Here is a 24,744-nt window from a genome sequence, read left to right as displayed (position 1 = left end):
GTGAAGGTTCTCAGTCATCCGGGTCATAATCTAAGGAGCTTGGAAAGAAAAGCGTCTGGACTGCTTTAAGTTTGTTGAAGACGTTTCATCTCTTATCTGAGAATAACTGAAGAAGCTTCTCAGATGAGAGTTGAAAAATCTTCAAGATGCTACTAATTAAAAAACATTAAAATCAACAAGTTTGAAATAAGAGAATGCTTCTGGTGCACTTTTGTACAAATCATATAATATTAAAACTCCAGGTTAAATGGATTGTTGATGTCATTTTTATAAAGATTTCAAATTAAACTTTTGTAAACATTTGAAAACATTTGTCCTCAACATTATCTTCATTAAAGTTTGTCTCTCCACTTTTCCATGGCGTACACTGCCCACTTCATTAATCACACCATGTTAGCAATGGTCTGGACAACCTTTTACCCTCTAGCTGTCTTAATTCTTGCATGAGCAAAACTCTCTGAGATTTAGGCCCATGCTGACCTGATGACATCAAACAGCTGCTGCAGATTTGTTGGTCCCATCCATGATGTGAATCTCCCATTCCATAACCTCCCAAACATCCTCTGTTGAACTGAGATCTGATGACTGACAACTGCATTAGAGTACAGTGAACTCACTGTCATGTTTAAGAAACCAGTTTGAGATGATTTGAGCTTTGTGGCATGGCTCATTAGTCTGCTGGGAGCAGCCATCAGAAGATGGGTACACTGTGTACACAGTGTTTAAACTATGCTCAGTTGGTACTAACAGGCCCAGTGTGCCAGAAAAATATCACCCACACTATTAAACCACCACTCACAGCGTGAATCTTTGATCCTAGGCAGGATAGATTCGTGCTTTCATGCTGTTCATGGTCATACCAAATTGTGACCCTACCGTCTGAATGTTGAAATCGAGACTCATCAGGCCACGCAGTGTTTTTCCAGTCGTCTCTCGTCCAGATTTGGTGAGTCCATGCAAAGTGTAGCCTCAGTTTCCTGTTCTTAGCTGTTGAGTTACTGTTGCCTTCCAGCTGGAATTAGTATGGCCATTCTCCTATGACCTCTGGCATCAACGAGGCATTTTGCCCAGAGAACTGCTGCTTGCTGGATGATTTCTCTTCTTCAGACCATCCTCTGTAAATCCTAGAGATGGGAAAATCCCAGCCTAAAATACTCAGGCCAGCCCATCCAGTCACATAAATCTCCTCTCTTCCATTTTCTCATGCAGTTTGAACTTTAGCAGGCAGTCTTGTCCGTGTCTACATGCTTATATACACAGTTGAGCAGGTGTGCCTAACAAACAGTGGGTGTCTATCTCACAAGAATTGTATTTTACGCCATTGTTAATCAGTAGAAACTGACTGCTTTTTGAAATGACCTTAAATGTTTTGTCTTTCGCATGTCCAGCAGGGGGCGACTCCTCTGTCTGCAAAGTAAAACTGATTAAAGTAACGACAGTGACCATTTCCACAATTCCGCTTGTTAGCAGTTGTTAGCCTGAACTTGTGCAGCAATTTGAAGTGCTGCTTACTGACGGAAACGCCACTTTTCATGCAGTGAAAGACTTGATGATTATTTGAATCTTCCACTGCAGCTGTGATTATTGAGTGTTCTCAACACTGTCTGAAAATATCTCAGGCTCAGACGCTGATTTAGCTGCTTGACATGTTGAACTGCTGCAATGCAAGCATCTTATATTTAGGAATGTTCTATCTAACCTCATGTTGGCAGTGCTGGGAACAGATTTATAGGCTAAATTAATCTGCCATCACTGACAATGAAACCACAAGTGGTAACAAAATATCTGCTAGCATAATACTTTGTTTTAAATATGTGTTTGTGTCAAAGTGAATCAGATTCAGTCTAAATCTTATGAATTATTTTGACTAATCAGTCGAATATTATGGCTATAAATCAGCTGCACACTGTCTCATTTATTGTTGCTATTTTTTTTTTATCATATTACAACATTTTGGTGGATTCAACCTTCATCAGGTACTTGAGATGTCTCTGTATACTCACCATTTATAAACACATAGAAAATATCTCAATCATCCCAACATTCAAAGGACTAATAGGATTAATCTGACAGATGAACACCTGACGTATTTACGTATTTAAGTATACCAGCAGTCAGCCAGTATCAATAGAAGGCTCAGCAGTGTGGCATTATTAAGAATAACAATGCAAAACACAAATTTCATAAACTGTATAACAAAAAAAAATAAAATAAAATAAAATAAAATAAAAAAAATTGAATTGAACTCAACCTTTCAGCACTGATGGAGTCTTTCCAGATGTGCACGCTGACAATTCCACAGAGACTGATGCACCATTATAGATGCAGGCTTTTGAACTTAGTGTCAGATGGTCCTCTCCTCCTTAGCGTGGAGGATGTGTCATCCGTGCTTTAAAAAAAGAATTTCAAATTTCAATTCATGTGATCACAGAGCAGTTTTCCACTTTGCCTCAGTCCATTTTAAACGAGCTTCGGTCCAGAGAAGTGTTTCTGGATCGTGTTCACATATGGCTGCTTCTTTACAATATGGTGAGCTGTGTTCAAAGAGTGATTTCTGGACGTGTTCCCATGCACTGATCTCCATCACAGAATCATGTCTGTATTTAATGCAGTGCCACCTGAGGGCATGCACTGATGATTTTTGGCCTTACTGCTGGCGCACAGAGATTTCTCCAGACCTGTAAATCAGTTTGGGACTTTTGCGTTTTTTGTTTTGTTTTTCTGGACTTTTGATTGATATTCTGCATCTCCATTAATAAAAGGAAACTAACACAGAAATTCTAGACTGTTTGTTTTTTTGTAAGTAAGAAAAATCACAAATTCAGCAGGAGATCAAATAATTATTTTCTCTACTGTAGAGTAAATAAAATTCAAATTTAAGGTTTTTATTCTCTGTTTGTTTTGGAAAGCTTTTATGCTTTTTGCTCTTATTATTTGTCTCCTTAGATACAAACTAATTAGAAACAATTAGCCGGATAATAAAATGTTTCATTCTTTCTGCCAAACATTGAATGACTCTTCTTTAGCTTCTTTCACTCTAAACTTCCGGTCCTCTGGGAGATTTTGCCGTCATGCCTGCGTTGACTTTATACTGTGAACTCTCTGAACAGGGTAGAAACATGAACTCTGATATGATGTTCTTTTCCAGACTTTCTCAGCCAGATATTTTAAATTTTCTTTTGTTTTGATTAAATGTGTGCATTTAGATTTTTAACCTTTGCAGTCCTTTAGAAGGAAAAACTTGATTGATTTAAACTCTATTTTTTTCCCCTTTCAGCTGTAGTCAGAGCACAAACTCCAAAAACAGGCTGGTCAAATCATCCTCACATCCATATTTCTGGTGCATGTTCACAGACTGTCCCTGGATAATATCCAACATGGCATCGAGTGAATTTCACATTTAAATTCAGCTGCGGTTTAGATTGCAACTCCATCTGTTCTTACAGTAACTTTTCTTTCTTATTGATTTCTGTGTTGGAGGTGGAGGTGCTTCAGCCTCTGCATGTTGATTTACAAACCAAAGATGGAGGCTGCTCAGGTTTGACAGAAATGAAGCTCAAGATGCTGACGCTGCTACTAACTCCCCTCCCCGGGAGCTCGCACAACCGAGGAAGAAAGAAGACGGAATCGCGCTCGCTTGGAGTCTAACTTGTCCGTTGCTGCCTGCTGCTTGAACCTCTCATTTTTTGGGAAAGCGCTCTGAGTGAAAGCTTGTGGGTGCAAAGCCATTACAAACACACAATAACACACCCACAGATAATCTGCCCCCTACCACCTCACCGCTGTGAGCTAGTAACACTGTCAGTGTTTGGACAAATGGCCCGAACATCTCTGACGTCAGCAGGAGCAGATCTGGAAAACACACACTTACAGCGTGTGTGTGTGAGCAGCACCTCTCTTTGCTTCCAAATTCATTTCACAGCACCCCCTCCCCCCTCAACATTTAACACTGTATAAATAAGCATGTTGGAGATCTAAAGCTAAACCTGTAAAATCTTAAATCATCACCTCAGTGAGGAGTGTTTGTGCAACGGTTCAGCTTGTGTTCCTGGAACGTGAAGCTGCCAGCGCCTGAACATGAACCCTTTTACCGTGACGCAGTAATACTTACAGTATGCTCAGTGATATACAGAAGTGAGAGTATGACTTAAAAATTCAAATTCAGGTAAAATGGTCAAAGACTTGTGCGTGACGTGGACGCTGGCTCCCTCAGTTTCACAGTCGGATCCACTCGTGATGTCTGGTGTTAAAAAGCTAAGGCCGTGTCTATGGCAACGCTCAGCTTGAGGCTACATAAGAGGACTTTATTATTGTGGCGATGTCAGTTTTTTACCTACCATGTATGCCTCTGATACTCACCACATGAGCAGATCCAAAGAAAATTACAACACCCAATCTGCTCATTCTGCACAGCCACGTTTAAAAAGCTCAATCAAACAAGCTTTCAGGGAGGGAGTCCTCATTTCACCACAGTCACTTTTTGATTACCTGCACGTGACGCGCTTAAGGGAAATCAATACGCTGTCGCTGCTCAAAAATAACCTGGGCTATTCTCTCTCCGGGCAGGCTTAGTATGGAAGAGAGAGGAAAGAAGCCATTTCTGGAACTCCTCTCTCTCTTTCCTTTTGTGTCTCTGTTTTTTACATCACAATTATTTTTGTTTTTGCCCTGCATGTATCCTGGAGGGGGTCCTTGAGCAGAGAGGCACTGATGATTATCCAGCCTCTGGAAAAACATTGTGTCCCCTGAAGATGTCCACTTACTGAGAGTTACCCTGCAAAGCTTTCTCCACTTCAATCACCAGGCAAACATTTCAAAGTGAACCCGAACCTTAAAGTGACATTCTGGGTGAGTGTACTGTATAAATCTCTGCAGTAGTCTGCCCGTAGGCTTTCAAATGTCCTAGCTGACAATTTTTCCCCCCCATTTGAAGCCCTGTTTACTTTTACAGACACCTCTGGGTCAGAATGTTAATGTTGCACACTGGACATGAGACAAATAGCTCCTGATATGACTATAGCATGACATGTTCGGAGAGCGCTGAGCACAGATTTGAGTGAACTTCAACATTTAAAAGAAAAAGGTTCGGTGGAGAGCGTCAAATCCCAAATCGAGTGAATGTATTCTGAAAGAGAGATCACAGACTGCTTATCCCACAAGGATAAAATAGTCACATTTTGCTTGTTTCTTGGCTCACATCACAAAAGAAAAAGGTATTTTTGATGCTGTAATGACGGCGTTTTTCGAAGCGGATCCGGTCAGAGCTGTGTGTTGGACCCTTTTATTGCTTTATAAGACTCTCCCTCCTGTGGGGATGAGCCCGACCAGAAGTAACGCATTAGAGCTGACCTGTTACTTAATATGCATCAAATTCACCCCCAAAAAGAAGCACTCAAAGGACACATCAGATCTTGATGAATGAAATATCTAAGTTTAAAATGCTTTTAAAATCTATGCTGACATTTGTCTGACCAAATTATGTATTAACAAAAAATTATGGAATCAAAAAACATCAAAAGTTCTGGACTCAAAATTTCAGACTTCCTCCAAACCATCAACGTGTCTTTTAGACCCCATTCCTACAAAACTGCTCAAAGAAGTCCTGCCATTAATTAATGCTTCAATCTTAAATATGATCAACCTATCTCTAATAATCGGCTATGTACCACAGGCCTTCAAGGTGGCTGTAGTTAAACCTTTACTCAAAAAGCATCTCTAGACCCAGCTGTCTTAGCTAATTACAGGCCAATCTCCAACCTTCCTTTCATATCAAAAATCCTTGTACATGCTTCCCTTAGGCAGCATCATTAGAAGACATAGCATACATTTACACTGCTATGCAGATGACACGCAGCTCTATCTGTCCATGAAGCCAGGTAACACACACCAATTAGTTAAACTGCAGGAATGTCTTAAAGACATAAAGACCTGGATGGCCGCTAACTTTCTGCTTCTTAATTCAGATAAAACTGAGGTTATTGTACTCGGCCCTGAAAATCTTAGAAATATGGTATCTAAGCAGATTCTTACTCTGGATGGCATTACCTTGGCCTCCAGTAATGCTGTGAGGAACCTTGGAGTCATTTTTGACCAGGACATGTCCTTCAACGCACATATTAAACAAATATGTAAGACTGCTTTCTTCCATTTGTGCAACATCTCTAAAGTTAGAAATATCCTGTCTCAGAGTGACGCTGAAAAACTAGTTCATGCCTTCATTACTTCCAGGCTGGACTACTGTAATTCATTATTATCAGGATGTCCTAAAAACTCACTGAAAAGCCTTCAGCTAATCCAAAATGCTGCAGCAAGAGTCCTGACAGGGACTAGGAAGAGAGAGCAGATTTCTCCTGTTTTGGCTTCCCTTCACTGGCTTCCTGTTAAATCCAGAATTGAATTCAAAATCCTGCTCCTCACATACAAGGTCTTAAATAATCAGGCCCCATCTTATCTTAATGACCTTGTAGTACCATATCACCCTATTAGAGCACTTCGCTCTCACACTGCAGGCCTACTTGTTGTTCCTAGAGTATTTAAAAGTAGAATGGGAGGCAGAGCCTTCAGTTTTCAGGTGGTGCACAAAAAACAAAAACATGTGAATACCATCTATTCTCCCTCACCCCAGATGCTAAAGTGCTAAAGTTCCCCTCCTGTCATGCATTAAGATATTTTAGCCTCTGGCTACTCGTCAGTGCGTCAGGCTGTTTACTCAACATTTCTATTAATATCTTTGCAACAAATGTGGTTCAACTATAGTCAGATTGTGTAGATTCTCCCTCTCCCCTTTAGTCTTCAGAGACAGGAGGCGGAGGGAGAGAGCGCTCCACACTTACACATCCTCTCTCCATCTTTCCCGATTGCCAAGACTTTATTTCTCAAAAGTCACAAAAATCTCAGAAACTGATTTTCCCAAAACTTAAATCGCACAAGAATAATGATGAATTTTCTTTTGTCTCTGTAGTCTTCTAACATGCTGCATCAGTGCTGAATATATTCTGATGGTTCACATTTATACAACTGAACCAATCTGAGTGACAAATTGCATCATGTGGAAAAGCTGAACTAAATAAAAATCAATTTTTAAATACTTAAAAATGATTATAGCTGCAAACAAGAAGCAGTATTACTGTTATATTCAGTGTAAGTTATAAACATGGCGATAATGGCCACTTAAACTGATTACTGACGTTCATATTTGATCCCAAGTCTTCAAATGAGTGTCAAAGTGAACAGAAGAGAAATTATTTGCAGTATTTTCTTCTTAGCTTAGTCGCCCACACACAAACAACTGTGGAGCTCTTTCTCCCACCTCTGCACTCCAAGTGACATTAATGACAAAAATCAGAACTGCTTCTTGTTGCTCGAGTGCCTCGCTGCGGTTCTGTAATGTCTGTAATTGTGTGGGTGATTGATCTATTGCTTAATTTTTTGTACACTGAGTGAGTGATTACTGTTGACATGTTGCTTTCAGAGTGATGGAGTCCTGTGGAGGCACGGCTACTTGACAAAAGCAGAACGTTTTCAAGGCGCGACTGTGGGTTTTGGACTACGGCGCCGCTTTAAAAGGTCATTTAGAACAAGAGTTTACAAAAGATTACAAACAAAATGGAACATACGAAATCTAATAAATGTAGTCATACTTCCAGAACAGATCGAAAACAGACTGCTGTTGAATCAGGTGTCTCAGTTAAGGAGATGAGACTTGAAGTGTGCCCTGACTTTGCTTCTTGTGCTCAAAAATGTGGGGTGAAACCTACAGGCTGAGAGATGCTGTCGAGATGTAGTTGGGATTCTCTGCCTGCCTTCTTTTCTGACTCCAATCGGTACCATATTTACAAAAAATGAAGATGAAAATACCAAATAAGACCATAAATTCACAAAGACATCTTTAATGAAGACATTGAAAATGGAGCTGGAGGATGTTGGCAGGGCAGCTGAAAAGTGTCTGGAAGAGAAAATGCTGTTTGGAGGAAAAAGCCACTGCACACCAACACGAAGTCATCCCCACAGAGGAGAGAAAAGCAAAGAAAAAGTGTATTTGGACTGTAGGAGCTTCTTGTTGGTGTAGAGGTGGTGTAATTTCAAAAACAGACGATAAACCTTAACTGAATCAAATGGATGGACAGTGCAGTCCAGGCTTTGGTTCCTCCGTCACATCTGCTCAAACTTTATTCCTCTATGATCATCAGCAGTAGGAAAATTTTAACATTAAACCCAATCTGACCACAAACGAATGTTTAACATGCAGAGATCACAAACATGCACAATAACTGACCAGAACCTTCTCATAACCCCAATAGTATCAGTACTCTCAGGTCTGCTTATTTATATTGCACTATTTTAGATGCTTTACACTTTAAGTTAAAGACCCCACAATATTTTCAACATAATATCAAAACAGGAAATGTTGTAAAAAAGAAAACTCAGAACATTATGATTGAAACGAACTTTTAATGTAATGTAGAAAAGAAGAAAAGTCGGGTGTCCTTCATCTGGAACACAGTGTAGTGATCTAAAGAGAACTAAAGGTATGCACAAGTCCCGTAAACTTATCCTGGGGAGAAAACACTCAGTCATGACTTTAAGTCTGCAGGAAGGTGTTTGGGTACCACAGCAGCACCAGACGGACTTTTTCCCACACTTGGTCACAATTTGCTCCTCGTCTCAGATAAAGTGCAGAAGCTTTCAAACGTGCACATGAAGTAAATACAAAACCACTTGTAACATTTAAATATGTCTCAACTATAACTGTCCTAGCAAAAGAAGTAAAAGAAAGTAAAACTCGACCTGGACCTCCAGCACATCAGTATAAAAAGATTGCACACAAAGGTTTAAAAAAAAGTCAGAGTGCTTACAGTGATTAGAAAAGAATCATTTGATAGTAAATGTGAACATTTAGACAAAACAACAAACAGCTGAGAGAAGAAGTTGGAATGTCAGTCTTGAGATTTATTTACAATTTGATGATTTTTATTCTTGTTTTTTTGTTTTCAGATGCTGCCACCTCTCACCTGCAGCTGAGCCTCCCTGCTAACTGCTAGCTGGCTAGCCTGTATTTTTCTCCCCATCTCTGATTCTTAGGAATCAAAGAAAATCTAGCAAATGAAGTATTTACTGAGAAAAACTCAAACTTAAGTACTTAGAAAGCTCCCCCGGCACTGCACGTACCCCTCACCCACAACGAAACACGTGGGAAACACTGAAATACTTGAATCGGTCGGGAAAACACTGAAATCACCACCATGTCTGGGTTAAGTAGCAGCAGGCTGTTAGCTTAGCCTGGAAACAGTCACGGGCGCGGGCCACGTCTCTTCGTTACTAAACGAAAAACGCGACTCATTACGGAGAGCGGACGGAGTCGTGTGAGCCGCCTGACGGTATCCTGGGGCTGCTCTCTACTTCATATGGATCTATTTTCTAACGTAGGGTCGAGGTGGCGGCTGGAGACTACCCCAGCTGTCACTGACCATGAGGGCGGGGAAAACCCTGACCAGGTCGGGTTTTGTCACGTGGCCTTGTATCTACGATCCTCAACTTTCAGCAGAAAATCAGAATTTAGAGAGATGTTGGATCGCATGAAACTCTTAGTGTTACACTGGAAGCAGCTTTGTTTGTTATTAAAAAAAGAAAGCAGAAAAGTGTGCGCAGTGATGAATGCAGATGGATTATTTGGCCTTCCTGGATCGAAGGCGCCTCTTGATGATCTGATGGTCGCTCTCTTTCTCCTCCGGCTCTCTGCTGATGATCTGAAACGAGACCAAACATTAGAGGCTCAGGTGAAAGCCTCCTCGTGTTTCACAGACTCGAGCTGTTCCTCTTGGCTTCATCTGTCAAAGAATTTTTCCACACCTGTGCTCGCTCTTCTAAATATTACTGGGCCAAGTCTCATCTGCCCCTCCTCCTCCTGAGTGGAACCAATGGTTGTACCAGAGATTGTTCTCTGTTTTTACACCAAAGACATACTTCTGTGATCACTCTATAAATGTCTCCTGTGGTCTTTCAGGCATTTAGTTGTTGCTGAGCTGGTTTATTTTTTCAGGACGATGTCGGTCCGTCTCCTTGGACCTCATATTGAGAGTTCCAGTGAACAGCTAGAAAATGCCAGTATGACACAGGTCTCACATGACCGTAACTAACTGGACTCCATTGTCCCGTTAGTTACCTGTGACCTCTGAAAATGATGGGATGTGTATAAAAATGAACAATAACCAAACAGTTAATGTAGCACCCTCTGAATTAAAGCTGAAGGTCTGCATTTCCATCACATCTGTGCTCGGATTTCAGAGTGCAAAATTACTTTGGGAGCCAAAAGTATTCGGAATATTCAAACGAATATAAAGCTCACTCCGAGCCAGGAAAAAATCCGGGATCAGCACCTTGTTAAGGAAAATAAACGTTCTTCAGAACTTTGGGTGCATAAAAAGTAAATCTGTGCTGATACGGACATGTTTGCACTAAAGGCTGTGAGACTCACTGGGTGCGAGGGCATGTCCATGGGGGAGGAGATTTCGGGCCTGTAGAGTTTCCTTTTGTTCTTCTTTGCTCTCAGACTGAGGGAGGAAGAGGAGGCTGCTGAATCTGCGTCGGCCCGTCCGCTCACCAGGCTCATCATCTTCTTGGCTGCAGACACAGTTTTAGAGGAAAGCAGAAGCATGCTGAGCAGCATCCTTAACTACATCCCGTTAATCACAATGCTTCGTGTGTGTGTGTATAAATCATTTTACTGGCAGATTTAAAGCCGAAAAACTTTAAATGGGAATTATCAGTGAAGACGACTCGGGAGACAAATTAATCCAAAGCCGACGGCATGTTTATCCAGCTGATACAAACAAGCTAAATACCATCAGGTCCATTATTAAAACTTGTTTGCCTCAGTAAACCAACGCTGGCTCTTAGAGTTACTCTCCAGGTTAAATAGGAAGCTCTTCCCGCAGGGAGAGGGATTCACGATTCGAGGATGAGCGGGGTGAAATAGGAGCCTGAAAGCTAGAGCGAAGTAGTGGAAGAATTAAAATAAGGAAGATAAAAGACGAGTGAAGGTGAGAAGAGAGATGAAGGGTGGGTCAGGTGGCTGCAGATGACAGCAACCTTGCCTTGGAGCCCTGGGGCCACAATTAATTGACCGAGTGAAACTGGGGGTCCCCGAGGATAAAACAGAGAAGACTCTGGTTGATTCCAATATGTTGGCTGTCTTAACTCTCTCCTTTAAGCCATCATTAGTGTCCCAAACTCACTGCCCTTGCCCTTTTACTCTGTCAAACCTGCGCAGTCCTTTTCCAAATAACTCCGGCAGGAGCTCTGAGCTTTGTCCTTGTGTGCCCTGCGCTTCTTTCCCCCCTCCAACACTCACAGTTAAATTTGAAGATTCCTAAAACCCATCTGGACCGATAAGATTGCCTCCTGGACTCTCAGTAAAAATAACTGCAGATGAATGAATAAAATAGAGCAGAGGGGATCTACTGTATCTGTGGGAAAGTTCTGGTGTGTCTGTATCTGTGTGTGTGAGAGAGAGAGAGGGTTGAGATCCGGCAAGGTCTGAAATTAAAAGTGTTCCTTTTTTTCCCATCATATTTTACATTCAGACTATCACTTTATTATTTCTGAAACATTGCATCAGTGAAGGACAGCTCCTGATGGACTGATGCAGGCTTGGCCACTGCAGTCCTCACGTTCATGTTTTTGCATCCTGATGAATTACAAATTAAAATGCAGCATCGCACTTCATAAAAACACCGGCGACCGCCAGTGCTACCCTGCAGTCTCCCAGCAGAAGCATCTTAGACCACTGAAAACACTGCAGGCGGCTGGATGGTGTAGTGGTAACATTACCGCCTTTGGAACTTCAGGTCGGGAGTTTGACTCCCAACCAGGGTCTCTGTTCTGTAAGTGTACCAGGCTAGCCAGTGTTCCAACATTGAAGCTATCACAGATCAATGAGGTACACAAATGTTAAGGCAAGGGGCAGCCAGGACGTCGGGTCGGGTATCATCATATCCCCAAGTACAGCTGAGGGTGAGAGCTAAGCGGGAAACCTGTTTGTATATGAAGGCTGTCCCAAACAGAGCGCTCCTTTAAAAATGCCTCCTCAATTCCACACTCTGACCTTTTCAGTTGTTCCACAGACAAGAGCCGCCACCTCTGGGTTCTTACACGCAGGCAATTAAAAACAGCCAGAAGGCTGCATCAGGAGCAAGTCAGCGTGCCTGGGGGCTGAGTGACTGCAGTGCACCACAGAACACAGAGTGAAGGAGACAAACCAGCAAAATCTGTATGAGACTGTAAAGGGAGGAAGTGGGATCATGTGAATACCAACCCTCTTTAATGCAGTCACTTTACATGCTTCATAGTTTTCTATACGGACTTACTTTGCTGTGATCTTAGCTTTCATCTTTGCAAAATACGCCCTGAACATCTCAGATTTCTGCACTTACTGTAAATATGACTTTTGGTAGCACAGAAAACTCATTAAGCGCACTTTTCGTCAATCGCAGCATCGGTTTCTGCTGCTCCGTCTTATGTTTGAAATAAAGAACATTTTTCAGGATTGTCTTCAACAAAGAAGCAGTTCGAGTTTAACGTCACCAACAATAAAGAGTCGGGTGCTGACCTTTAGTGCCGAGCAGCGTGGGGGAGCTCTGCAGGAAGTCTCCGATCTTCTGCAGCGTTCCTTCCTTTCTGCTGCGGACACTGATCTGGGAGTCGTGACGACCCGCTGGGGAGGAGCTCTGATCAAAGAACAGCGAAGCACAGTTAGCATGTACGAAACAGCTTCTCGTTAGGGCTGCGTCAGAGTTCTGGGTGAGTGCAGATAATGACGTTTACACTGGAGAACTAGCTGACAGTTGAGGTGTTTTCCACAGATTAAGACTGATGTCACGGTGTGTGGATACATGTGGATCTGCGCTCTGCTTTTTAATTTCATTATTTAACAATTCTGTTTAACACTCGCTCCTCTTCATATACCGTCATGTACTCTGTGGCACAAAAATAACTGAGCAACACAATCAGCTGTCTCTGACTAACTCGACCGTCTTGGACTGCAGCCGCACATGAAGCAGCGTTACAGGCTCTACAGCTGCAGCTGACGGTGGCGTGGATCACACAACTGTGGCCCGGCCACCGGACGGGAGAAGGGAAGGGGCGCCGCTAACTGGCTGTCAGTAAGAGACCATTCTCTTACATGAGATAATTCCATTAAAGATGCAAGCACAGCGATGACGGGGCTTTTTGCGTGTGGAGGTGAGCTGCGGTTTGGGCGTGTCCTGCTGTCATGCGGATGTTTGAAGACCTAATCTCTTCTTGGCTGGTGGACATGTGAATTACTACAGGTTAAATTCACCATAGTGCTGATGTGCACTTAATCAAAATTCAAAAGCTTGTTTCTGTCAGCATCGCTGAGAGCTTTCATTGAAACTAAACATGAGATTGATCTGACGATAAACAGGTAAATTCAGTCCCCTATATTTATGAGATTAAGCATGAGATATCATCATATGAACTGGGGCTAGCAGCAGAAACACTGACTGTATAAAGCTTTGTTCAAGTGAAATGATGAATTAGTGATGTTCAGTGTGTGTCTGCACATCACGTCGGTGTGTTTGTCTCTCTGGTTCTCACCTCTTCCCGGTGTGGGGTCAGCTTTGGCGTCAGTTTGGTTCTCGTGTTCCGCCTGTTTTCTGCCGCCACTTCTTCCTAAACACACACACAAACACACACACACACACACACACACACACACACACACACACACACACACACACACACACACACACACACACACACACACACACACACACACACACACACACACACACACACACACACACACACACACACACACACACACACACACACACACACACACACAAGCAACATGAAGGCACGTACAAAGTGTTAAAATACTGAGTGCGCACTGAGTCATCTGTACCAGAGGAGAAGAGGTGCTAAAAATAACCACCAAATGTTTCACAATGACAGGACGCTGTGGACGAGATGGGTTTGGTCATTAATACGATGCAGACGAGAGCGAGATGTTCACACACTTTGTCCAGTGGCCTCGGTAGGAGGTAAATGACACTTTTACCAGCCTGAATATTTTTCGAGAAGCGACAACACGCTCCAATTTAGCCGTATTTACTTTGCAGAGGGACTCAAAAAACTGACAAGCTCAACTACTACCAGTCAAAATATAATGTCTGGGTGTCTCCCAAACACCCAATTAAGCTTCAGTGTTCGCTTTCAAACAAGATTCTGATGTCAGCGATGAGTTTCTGTCAACAGTGTGTGGAAAACCTTTCATTACGGCAAACAAAGAAAAATGAGCGCCTGTTTGCTTCAGTTCTGGATCGATACGGTTTTTGAGGGAAGCCTCTGCTAATGTGTGAATAACAGCTGGGTTTGTTTTCCTCCATCTCTCTCAACTTTACCAGGGATCAATCTATGAATCAAGTATCCTGTTTCATTAAAGGAAGCATCTGAGATTTCAGCGTATTAATGAGAGGATGAAGAGTAGAATGACATGATTGGATGGAGGTGTGAGTAAATGGTGAATGGATGCATTCAATTTGCAACTTCTAAATCTGTGAAGTTGCAGTTTGAAATTCAAAATTCACAAATGTTTCGCCTGAACTACTTTTGCTAAAGTTTCTTTCCACCTGTAAAAGAAACTTTGTACCTTTTGAAAAGCTGGAAACGCTTTCAGGGAATGTCCAAATAGCTGTAATAGCAGGTTACAGCGGTGTGGTGTCTCTTCAGAAAAACATCAGGGTGATTTCAGTTCAAGTCTGAAATTCACTCTTCTGCTCACACAAAGTGCAAAGTGTACACGAGTAACACACAGAGTGTAAACTGATGCAAATTCTCACTAGGTCAAGCAAATAAAGATTCTGGGTTTCACTGATGCCACCAACAATTAGAGGGAAGAAAAAAAATTCACTGACAAAGAAGTCTTGAGAACACGTTCACTAAAAATGAGTAAAGATAAAAAAAAATTTTTTTAAATTCCTGACTTCAAATTAAGTGATTACTTTTATTCTTTCAGGTATGTGAAGTGATTCGACTAACGGCCAAATCTGCACTCTGCCCACTTCTCTGAACTAAAAATCAAACTGAGTGACGATCGTTTCGATGCTGAGGAGATCCAACAAGTGGACGCCATCAGCCTCTGACTTAATGGACTGATTCTTATATAGCGCTTTTCTACTCAAAGCTGCTGAAAACGTCCACAGGTGCACAAGAATACGAATTTGAGATCAGCCAAATGTTCGTGGCTCCAAAGGCTTTTGGAAACAAAACAAAATGTGACTGAATTTTAAACTTTAAAGCTGAACTTGGACAAACCGGACAAATCCTTTGCAGTCAGTGAACTTTAGAAGCCAAGGACATCACCAAACACCGCTCGGCCAGACCTTCACTGCAGCTGCGTGTTTGTGGCTCTTTGTGCCTTTGTGCTATAAAAGCTGAGATCAGGTGACTGACTTGGCCATTGAAGAATTTCTCGTTCCCGTGGCTTTAGAATCTCGCGGGTTCGTAGTGCACACAAGGAAAACAGCCCGCTGCCCCGACCTCAGTAAACACTTTGCTGATGATCAAACTTATGAGTTCAGTTTTTTGAATCATGCTGAACAGAACATTAAATCCATTTTGTAAGCTTTGGTTCTTATGTAGTTCTTTACAAAACTTCCCTCATTCAACGATTCACACCAGCACTTTTTGCTGTGCTTTTTCTATGTAAGTGCTTTTAGTCCAACAGACATTTAAGTTGGGGTTAGTATGTTCCCCGAGGATATTTGGCATGCAGACTGGAGCAGCAAGGGATCGAACCACCAACCGTCTAGTTAGCAGATGACCTGCTCCACCTCTGAGCTACATCACCCCATGTAGGTCATACTCATTAGTGAATGATTGGTGATTGCCAAGTTGTTAGCCAACGAGTGATCTCAGGTTTTCTAACCAGACTTCACAAACCGAAGTGTGATTTTACCCAAGCTGTGTCCATCTACTCAAAACTGAAATTTCCTGTTTTTTTCAGGGCATTTTTGTGAGGCAGCCTCGACTCAACCTGAAATTAATTTTGTCTAATTTTTTCTCGACTCCATGTCAACACAAGCCGTACAAATTGAATGCTGTAGAGTTTAATGAAAAATGTCCGTTTGATTCTCAGACCAAAATGCAGACAGCCAGACGCATATATGCCAACCTTAAACCGGTGTTATACTGAATGTCATCTTTATAAATTGCAAATACTTGGGCATACTTTAAAATTAATAACTTAATAATCAGCATATTTTGTAGCTCATCACAAACAACTCCAGTCTTACCAAATGAGACCAACTGACTGACGTGCAGCACGAAGCTCAGTCAGAGTGCAGGAAGGAACCACTATCTGTACTGGCTGCTTTATTTCAAAGGGCCTTTGTGGCTATAAGCAAAACCAACTACACCCATTACGAGGTTGGGAAGTCAATGAGGGATCATGTCCGTGTAGTATTCATGGTCGGGGTGGCTATAACGGGCTTCCACGCTGTGTTTCATTGGAGCCCACAAAGGAAGAGAAAACAGACAGAAATGTGTGCTGTGTGTTTCTAAAACCGGCGTTCTCAGATAGGATCCGCCTGCATTAGCTTCAGCACAACAAATCCCTGGATATATACTTTTTTTTTAGTGAATCGATTCTGACTCACTCTCGTTTGGGATGAGGCTGACCTGAGAGGGAGGCTCGCTGGCCGAGTGGAGGAGTGGGCGTGGTGGATGAGATAAAAATGCTCCATTTTGAATGCAGAAAGAAGGTCACAACATGTGAAGTCACCAGTGACTCACTGGACTTTTTTTTTTTATTAAATAAATCGAAGGAAGGAAGGAGGAAGGGAACGCAGACCGCCAAGTACGAAAGCAGAGATAAAATATGTGAAGAAAGCAGACGAAGCTGGAGCGAGAGTGTAAGAGAGAGCGAGGAGGAAAGCGTGAAAGAAGAGGAGACTAGCAGAGGAGCAGCGATAAGTGATAGAGAGAACGTGTAATTGGAATGTGTGCAAGAGAGGTAGAGACGCAGAGATGAGACGATAGAGGGAACGTGTGGAGAACGCAAATGTACCAAAGACAATGAATCAAGCGCCAGCACGAAGAGAAGCAGATCAGATGGCGAGACGCAGAGATGTGGTCATTTCTACATGTCGTACACATGAACGTACACCAAAGCGCTACGTGGTGCGTTCAGACCGTGTACTCAGTCACTATAACAACAGGCCACTAAGAGGTTAATGCACCTCAGAAACCTCATTGATGTCGTTGCTGTTACAACTCCATTCATCTCAACAGCACGATGTCTGCTCTGCATGTGACACACAGGGAACCACAACCTTTAAATGACCTTAAAATGGACTTGTGCTGGACTGTATCCACCTACAGAAGAGGAACTGTAGCATTAATCTTCCATATATTCACTGTGAATTAACATGATTCATTCTAAACGTATATTAGGAGCTGGGAAATTTCACAGGCAACCTACATAACAAAGTTAAGCTGAAATTTCCAGTTTATTTCCATTTCTGGACGTCCACTCAAGTCTCAAATATGCTTTATTATTACTGCTGCTTCTTTATGGAGAAGCACAGCAAACACGTCAGACACAGCCTGGTCTGACCAGGAGACGCTCAAATGTCAAAGTTTGCTTCTATTACTGGAAGAAGTAATTAAAGCTCATCAGATTCAGTCATTTTACACAATGCAAGTTCATCTTGTTGAGAGGCTAAAAACTTAATGGACATCTCTTTTAAAAGTAAAGTTGGCACAGCGAAAAATAGTTTGTTAAATATAAAAATAGGGGAAACAACTCAATACATTTGGCTAGTTGTGGTTTTGGAGCATCAGCATTTGACGGACAGTTTAATAGGAACAAAATGGCCAGAAAAAAATAATCTCTCTCTTCTGAAGTCTGTCAGTGTTTGTGGTCTGAGTGATGAAGTGGAAAACCGCCAACAAAACGAAACATTTTGCTCATATTTTGTTGGATAATTACAAACTTTCCTGGAGCAGAAGAGAAAGAAGTGGGAGGCCCTGGTGGAGAACTGAAAGAGGACAGTACATCAGACTCTCGTGTGATAAACAGGGCTTCAACTGGCAGCTTCATTAAATGGGACCCACAAAACACAGTGAATATTTACAGGAAGCTGGCCTCTAGCCAGAAGCGCAATGAAACACCAATATCCCCAACCACGTTATAAACAGGAAAAGACAAATCTGCAGACGTCAGAAAGCGTAAGAGTGAAAAAGCAAAATGTCATGAACAGGATGATAAATATTTGTGAGACGTAGAATAAAAGCTGTGGGAGCACTTAATGACAACCATCACACGCAGTGGAGGAAATGACATGTTTTGGGAGCTTTGGTATCAAAGTGGGAGGTTTGTGCAGGACAAGAGAGATTTAGATTAGCGCTTCACGGCGCCGTGCCATACCCAGTAGACGCTGCTCCACTGGTGCCAGTTTACTCCTACAACAGAACAGTGAGCCAAATCAGAGCACCAAACTCTGCACCAAGGAGAGAGGAAGCCTCTAGGTGGTGCTCTCTCTCACAGGATCTCAAGCCTGTCGATCTGTTTGATAACATTTGAAGTAATAAAGACATTAATATTCCAATTACTTGCGTTTTCATGGAGTCTGAAAGTTTCTGTAAGTTTTGAGCCGTAGTTAAAATAGGAAAGTGCATCAGTGCGTGGATCAGAGTGACTCCTCACCAACGCCAACATTATACAACCAAAAAACTTTCTGGGATAGCACTGATGTTTCCACTACAGAAAGCACCATCATCAATAAATCATTGCTGAACAGAGACATGGCTGGCTGGGAGAGATGAGATGGAGGGGGGATGGGTATGTGGAGGAAAGGGTCAGAGGTTAACAGAACAACAACAACAACAAAAAAAATAAAGGAGAAAAATCGGGGAAGGCAGAAGGAAAAAGGGTTGCGTGCTAAGAGTAAAAGGAGAAGCGGTTTATTTGCTCGTGTGTGATCATGGCGTGCCAGCATACATGCATCAGCTGCCCATGCTCCATTATCTCAGAGAAAAACTGAATTGGTGCAGAAGTCTGGAAGGCTGATGAAATCGGCAGCCGAATCTCTGCTGGGTCACTGCCTGCAGATGTCAAACCCATCAGAGAAGAAGCCACTTCACCATGCAACTGCCTGCCTGGGTGTCAGGGATGAAATATGAGCACTCCATTTAAGAAGTAGCAATTTAATGTAAATGATTCCATCAATTTCTGTAGCATAATTGCTCTGAAGAACAAGATGAATGGCAAGAACAAAACAACCCCGTTTCCAAAAATGGAGTTATTGCAATTTACCTTTTATACTGCGCAAAGAATGGAATACATCTGGTTTTAAATGCATGCTCAGTTCCTCTCCCAGGAGCAACACTATAAAGAAACATTTGGTTTCCTCGGGCAGATTACTGATCAAACATAAAAAATGCAAAATCAAAATGCAAACATATTAAAAAGCATTTAACTGGTGTTTACTGTTTCAAAGGATTTCAGATCCCAACATTTTACACAGCATGAAAACTTTTCTGAAAATATGATTTCACTTTGCCGTTAATGCTGGGATCGGATTCTAAAACAAGACAAGAGTGCAATTATCACCGTAATGATCATTAAATCTGTTTTTATAATAATAAAAACAACATTTAGCTATGAAACACAGGATGCAGATATAAATGCAGCCCGTGTTTCGCCAATGAAATCCTTGAAGCTGTCAGTGCATCAGAAAGAAATAAAGTTTTGATAAAACGAAGCTTCAACTTTAGAAAATTTAAGCAAAATTTATGAGAGACTAACCTCCATTTAATGAAAATAGATAAAAGAAAATACCAGAATGTGGCGATGAAGGACCCGAGAAGGATTCCATCTATAATTAATCACTGAGCATTTCAAACATAACGGCTTTCTTGCAAAATCGATTCATGGCCGTCACCACATCATGAGAGCCGTCTTTTTCCCCATTCAAACAAAGATATTAATAATTAGTGTCACTGGTTCAACAAGGTTTGGGATGTTGACTGATCCTGAAAAATAAATGGGAAAAACAAGAACTGATTCTTTTGGAAATTAACCACAAACATAATCTCTCATAACAGTTGTGTTTTGTCTTTCACTGCACACGTTGTTGTAGAATCGTCTTGGACTCAGTCTGATGCTGGCAGACACCCCCTCGCAGGGATGTAGCCTCATGAATCTGCTCCTATGGAATGCACTCTTCCCCCATCTTTAAATCTACAGGCCTGACCGGTGCACAAGAGGTGGTTGTCATGGTAACGGGAGTGTTGCCTGCAAAAGGGTCATCTCCAAATAAGAGATGCCCAGAAACGTGACCCAAGGCCACCCTAAACTGTTTCGACCAATCACGTCAATATTACGTTTCTGTGACGTGCAATAAAAGTGTTTAGTGTCTGGGTGTGGAAGCCTTTTGTCTCTGAGCCAGAGAGAGGAGGTCCATGGCACTAGGGCTGTGCGATATGACCAAAATCTCATATCCCGACATTTATCGTCCCAACAACGATATGCATCACAAAAATTTTACATTTTCTGTAAATTCTGTGAATCTCGGGTGTTTTCAGCTGGGCGTCGTGTACCTGGAGTCGAATGTTACATAAGTTGAAACTGACGCAATTTTCTTTGTGAGTATTTGTTACACGGCGTGTTCTAAGGTTTGTCTGTCTGTAGTGTGGTTATATGAAATGTAAGAGAAAGAGAGAAGTTCAAGAACTTCTAAGTGACCATCAAAACAATGAAAAAAAAATATTGCCGCAAACAGTTTATTTTGCGACACCATGAAACAAACGATAGCGTGATATGAAACGATCGGCGCTTTCATATTGTCATCTGATTTATATATCGAACAGCCCTACATGACACCATGTAAACTAATTGGAAATTCTAACAGCTTAATAATAAATTATCAAAACTCATAATTGGAGCATATTTGTCTTCTCTCACATAAAAAAAACCTTCAAAACACAACACTGACATATCACCATTAGATTACATATATTTTATAAGCAAACTGCTTATTTACCGATCCAGCAGCATTATTATTTATTACTTTTTGGGGCTACTTGAAGAATATCCAGTGTTCCACCTCCATGAGCTCTAATTTTGGCTTCTACAGTCTCCAAATATGTGTTGCAAAAATAGCAAAATGATCGACTAAATTTTGATTACAGCAGTTCTGAAACAGCCTGTGTGAGCTGGAACCTGGCAGTCAGCTGTGCCTCACAGTTTGTGGAGTTTTCTTTGGATTTTTGGAATTAGGGGGAAAGCATAGCTGATGTTTCTCAGCAGATACTAAGCTGAGTGGATCGTGCCGACTTATATTTTGAAAGTGCAGCAGGACAAGAAGAAGTCAGGGGTCAGTTTAAGCCTGTGGTCATACACGCGACCCGGTGATAATAATTTTACACTTTGACCCTGAGTTATTTGCTCAAGTGTCCTTGAACTGAACTGAACCCTGGCAGGTTCCAGGAGCACAGCTCTGAAGCTCAACATCGACGCTGACCTCCCTGCAGGACGGAGGGAGGTCAGCGTGGGAGGTCACGTGTATTTGTGGAGCGTGCAGTGTTTGCTGAAACCAAACCCAGCACAGACCAACACTTACTGCGATGTTCTTGCACTGAAACACTAAAAACATTAACAGAGAAAATTTATGTTGAAAAACAAACTTTACTCTTTTAACACCCAGAAGAAAAATGAATGATTGTATTTGAACTTCATCTATCCTGCAGCTAAAATGAGAATCAGCAAGCTGTGGAAAGACCCGTCACGACTCTGGCTCAAGACTAAAAGCTACACCTGCTAGTTAGGCCAAATGAGCTCGACGCTGGAGTTGCAAAAGTTGCCGAAGGGGGTGAAAGTATCGTAATGTAGAAATGTGCTCATTTATAAACACAGAGACCTCCGGTTCACTTCAATAATGATCAACACAATCTACCAAGAACAGTGTAAATTAACGGGTCAAAAATAAATAAATTTAGGCAATTTTTTGGCAGTTAAGCCCAAGGAGAGGCAATTTTAGGAGATTTAATACGTCCTGATATGAGGGCGAAGTCAGAAGGAGATCAGGCTTTTACAGCATGACCTCTGTTAGGTCACAGTGTTAGGTCACTGCTTAATACAACTCTAATTACACATTTATAACCATTTGTTTTTCTCTGGTTTCCAGTGGTATATTTTTCTTTGCTTATCACTTACTGTTGGTTTACTGACCGGTTTCCATTTACTGTCATGTGTTTCATCTTAATGTCCCCATATCCCCTCAATAAAGACAATTACAAAGCATTTTTATGATAAGTAGTTCCCGCTAATGTGTTAATGTGGTAAACTTTTATTAGAATTTAATTTCAGCATCTACTGCAGCCGCGCGTCTTTATGTAGCAAAAATGAAGGGGGAAACAATAATCGGACACATATTCAGATTAAAAAGAAAAAAAAAAAAGAAGAAATCCTTTAAGCAGACAGATGAACTCTGTTACAGTAAATTATTGATGAGCAGGTGTGCTACTGTCTACTGCTGTTTAAATGAGGGTAGGTAGGCTAACGGAGACAACCTCCTGGATATGATGCAATACAGTTCAACAGCACATCCTGCAGCCATGAAGTTGCGTCAGTAACTGAACATTATTTTAACTCTAACAGAGCAGTGAATAGGTCCAACCTTTGTGAGTTTAGAAGCATGTACACCAGCGGTGCCTAATGAGACACTTTTTTACATATGAAACATAAAAACTTAATCTGCTTTTCTCCCGGCCGCACAAATCACATCAAATATAAGCAAAGCCTCATCAGAGCCAAGCAGCTGTGCGCCTGTTTGTATCATGTTTCAGAGGTCAAATACAGGAGAGAATCTGTGACACTACAGCATCATGCTGAAGGTGGTGTCTCCAATCATTAGTCACACTTTACTCTGTTGGATGGAAACCAGTAAATCAATGAAACACTCCAACAGGCAGCCCATGTAAACACCCTCATTTGGTGTGATGCTTTACTCCGCTTATTGGGAACGATCACATTATGTGCATGCAGATACAGCCTCAGTCGGTTACACCATGTGTAACGTATTTTACTGATGCACGGCATGTTGGATGAAAGTGTGGTTTCCTGCACTACATTTTAACTATTTTCAATCCAACATCTGTCGGCCTGGAGCCAAAGAAGAAACTAAAACTCCTTCACAGTAAAAAAGGTTTCCTGATTTACGGCTCCTACAGGAGGCGTTTTTATCAGGTTCTGCGTCACCAAAAAACATGCACAGTTTAAATTTCCCCCAGTCTCCCCTTCAACATGTCCTTGGACAGTGCTACACCACCTTCAGCAAAGCTACTTCCAGACCGCTGCCCTGAAGTCCCGGCTCTGTCTGTCTGTCCCACTTGTGTGTCTGGAACGTGATTGGACCTGTTACAATGTCAAAACAGCAATCCTTCATTTTCAATCCTAAATTAGCAGAGATGACAAGGTGATCCAAATCTGGTGAGCAAGGTAGGTGGTGAGCGACCCAGAAACATGTGGAGTGCTCATCCATCACCCATGTTTCACAGTTTTGTACTTTCAAATCACAGCTGGAGTTACAGCAATGAAGCCAATAAACTGATCAGGTTCTATATTCTGTCACGTATCCAGCCTTACATAAATAAATAAATACACCAAGCAGTATTTGAATCTGGTGGAATCATCATCTTGAATGGGTGAGCCACTCAGACCCTATGAGGGTCACAAACATGTGCCCCCTGTGGGCTTCGACATAGCAGGGTCTTCCAGCGAAACTCCTCTAAAGACGCCATAGCTCAGAAATCATCAACAAGCCAACATGACGTGATGTTTGGGTTCATTTCACAGATGCTGATGTTTGCTTTCTGCCCGGGCTTGAGCTCCATAGTGAAAGAGCAGATGTGCGCACACAGCAGCGCTGGAATGCTCCTGAGCTGCACGACCTTGTTAATGAAATCAAAGATGGTGTTTGCAGAGACGGCCGTGTGGCAGACATTTCTGATCACACTTCGCATTTATGGGCTATCCAAGCCAGCAGCCTTCAGGTCACTCAACACACTTAATGCTTAAATATGATTCTGCAAAGTGGATTTTCTAAATAATGTAACGTGTTCATAATGGGAAAATGGTGAGTTAGAACTGTATTAGATCCAAATATACACTAATGAGGCGAATGATGATGAAAAACATGAGAGTGGATGTTTCTGGGCTTATGAGTCTGAAAGGATGAAAACGTGATACTTTATAGAAATAATAAGGTACCTCAGTTTTTGTTCGCCGTTTACTCCTCCTGAAAACACAAGACTTTGAAAAACAGGGGGAAAAGGTGTTAAAATGTTACAATGTAACATGTCGAGTATTCTACAGAGTATTCAACGTTTTGAATATAATTTGGATAAAACACTAAGTACGTTTCCTTTAACTGTGTTCTTGTAGTAAAAACATCAGTATTGCACCTTTACTGTTTATCCAGCTGAGTAATAAAAGCTCATTTAAAAGGATTACTGAATTCTTTCGGGGTTCTGTGGTAACTTCTTGTGCATGTTTGATAACGTTTTTTTAAATTCTGTAAACTGAAAATTACTATGAAAACTGAAAGAATGATATTTAGGTGCAAATGCAATTTAAAAAATAAAATAAATAACAAGAGAAATGCTGGAAACTGAAAAGGTGCGATTCTGATGGCGAGGTCTTATAACACTGGTGTT

The 24,744-nt window shown here is 41.7% G+C and overlaps 1 protein-coding gene across 4 annotated transcripts in view; it reads right to left on the bottom strand.

The window, feature by feature from the left end:
* Positions 1-8,437: 8,437 nt before the first annotated feature.
* kif20ba (kinesin family member 20Ba) overlaps positions 8,438-24,744 on the bottom strand; it is a 65,350-nt gene continuing 49,043 nt past the window's right edge. For all 4 annotated transcript variants that reach the window (XM_031738721.2, XM_039621965.1, XM_039621966.1 and 1 more), the window contains exons 31-34: positions 13,618-13,692; positions 12,608-12,725; positions 10,475-10,620; positions 8,438-9,746 (exon numbers count right to left, since the gene is read on the bottom strand). In XM_031738721.2, the coding sequence (XP_031594581.1) occupies positions 9,666-9,746; positions 10,475-10,620; positions 12,608-12,725; positions 13,618-13,692 (420 nt within the window). In that variant the 3' untranslated portion in view covers positions 8,438-9,665. The remainder of the gene's footprint in view (positions 9,747-10,474; positions 10,621-12,607; positions 12,726-13,617; positions 13,693-24,744) is intronic.

This window comes from Oreochromis aureus, linkage group 13 (genome assembly GCF_013358895.1).
Source record: "Oreochromis aureus strain Israel breed Guangdong linkage group 13, ZZ_aureus, whole genome shotgun sequence".
Lineage (NCBI taxonomy): Eukaryota > Metazoa > Chordata > Actinopteri > Cichliformes > Cichlidae > Oreochromis > Oreochromis aureus.
The sequence above is the reverse complement of the archived record's forward strand: the minus strand, read 5'-3'. Positions and strand labels throughout refer to the sequence as shown.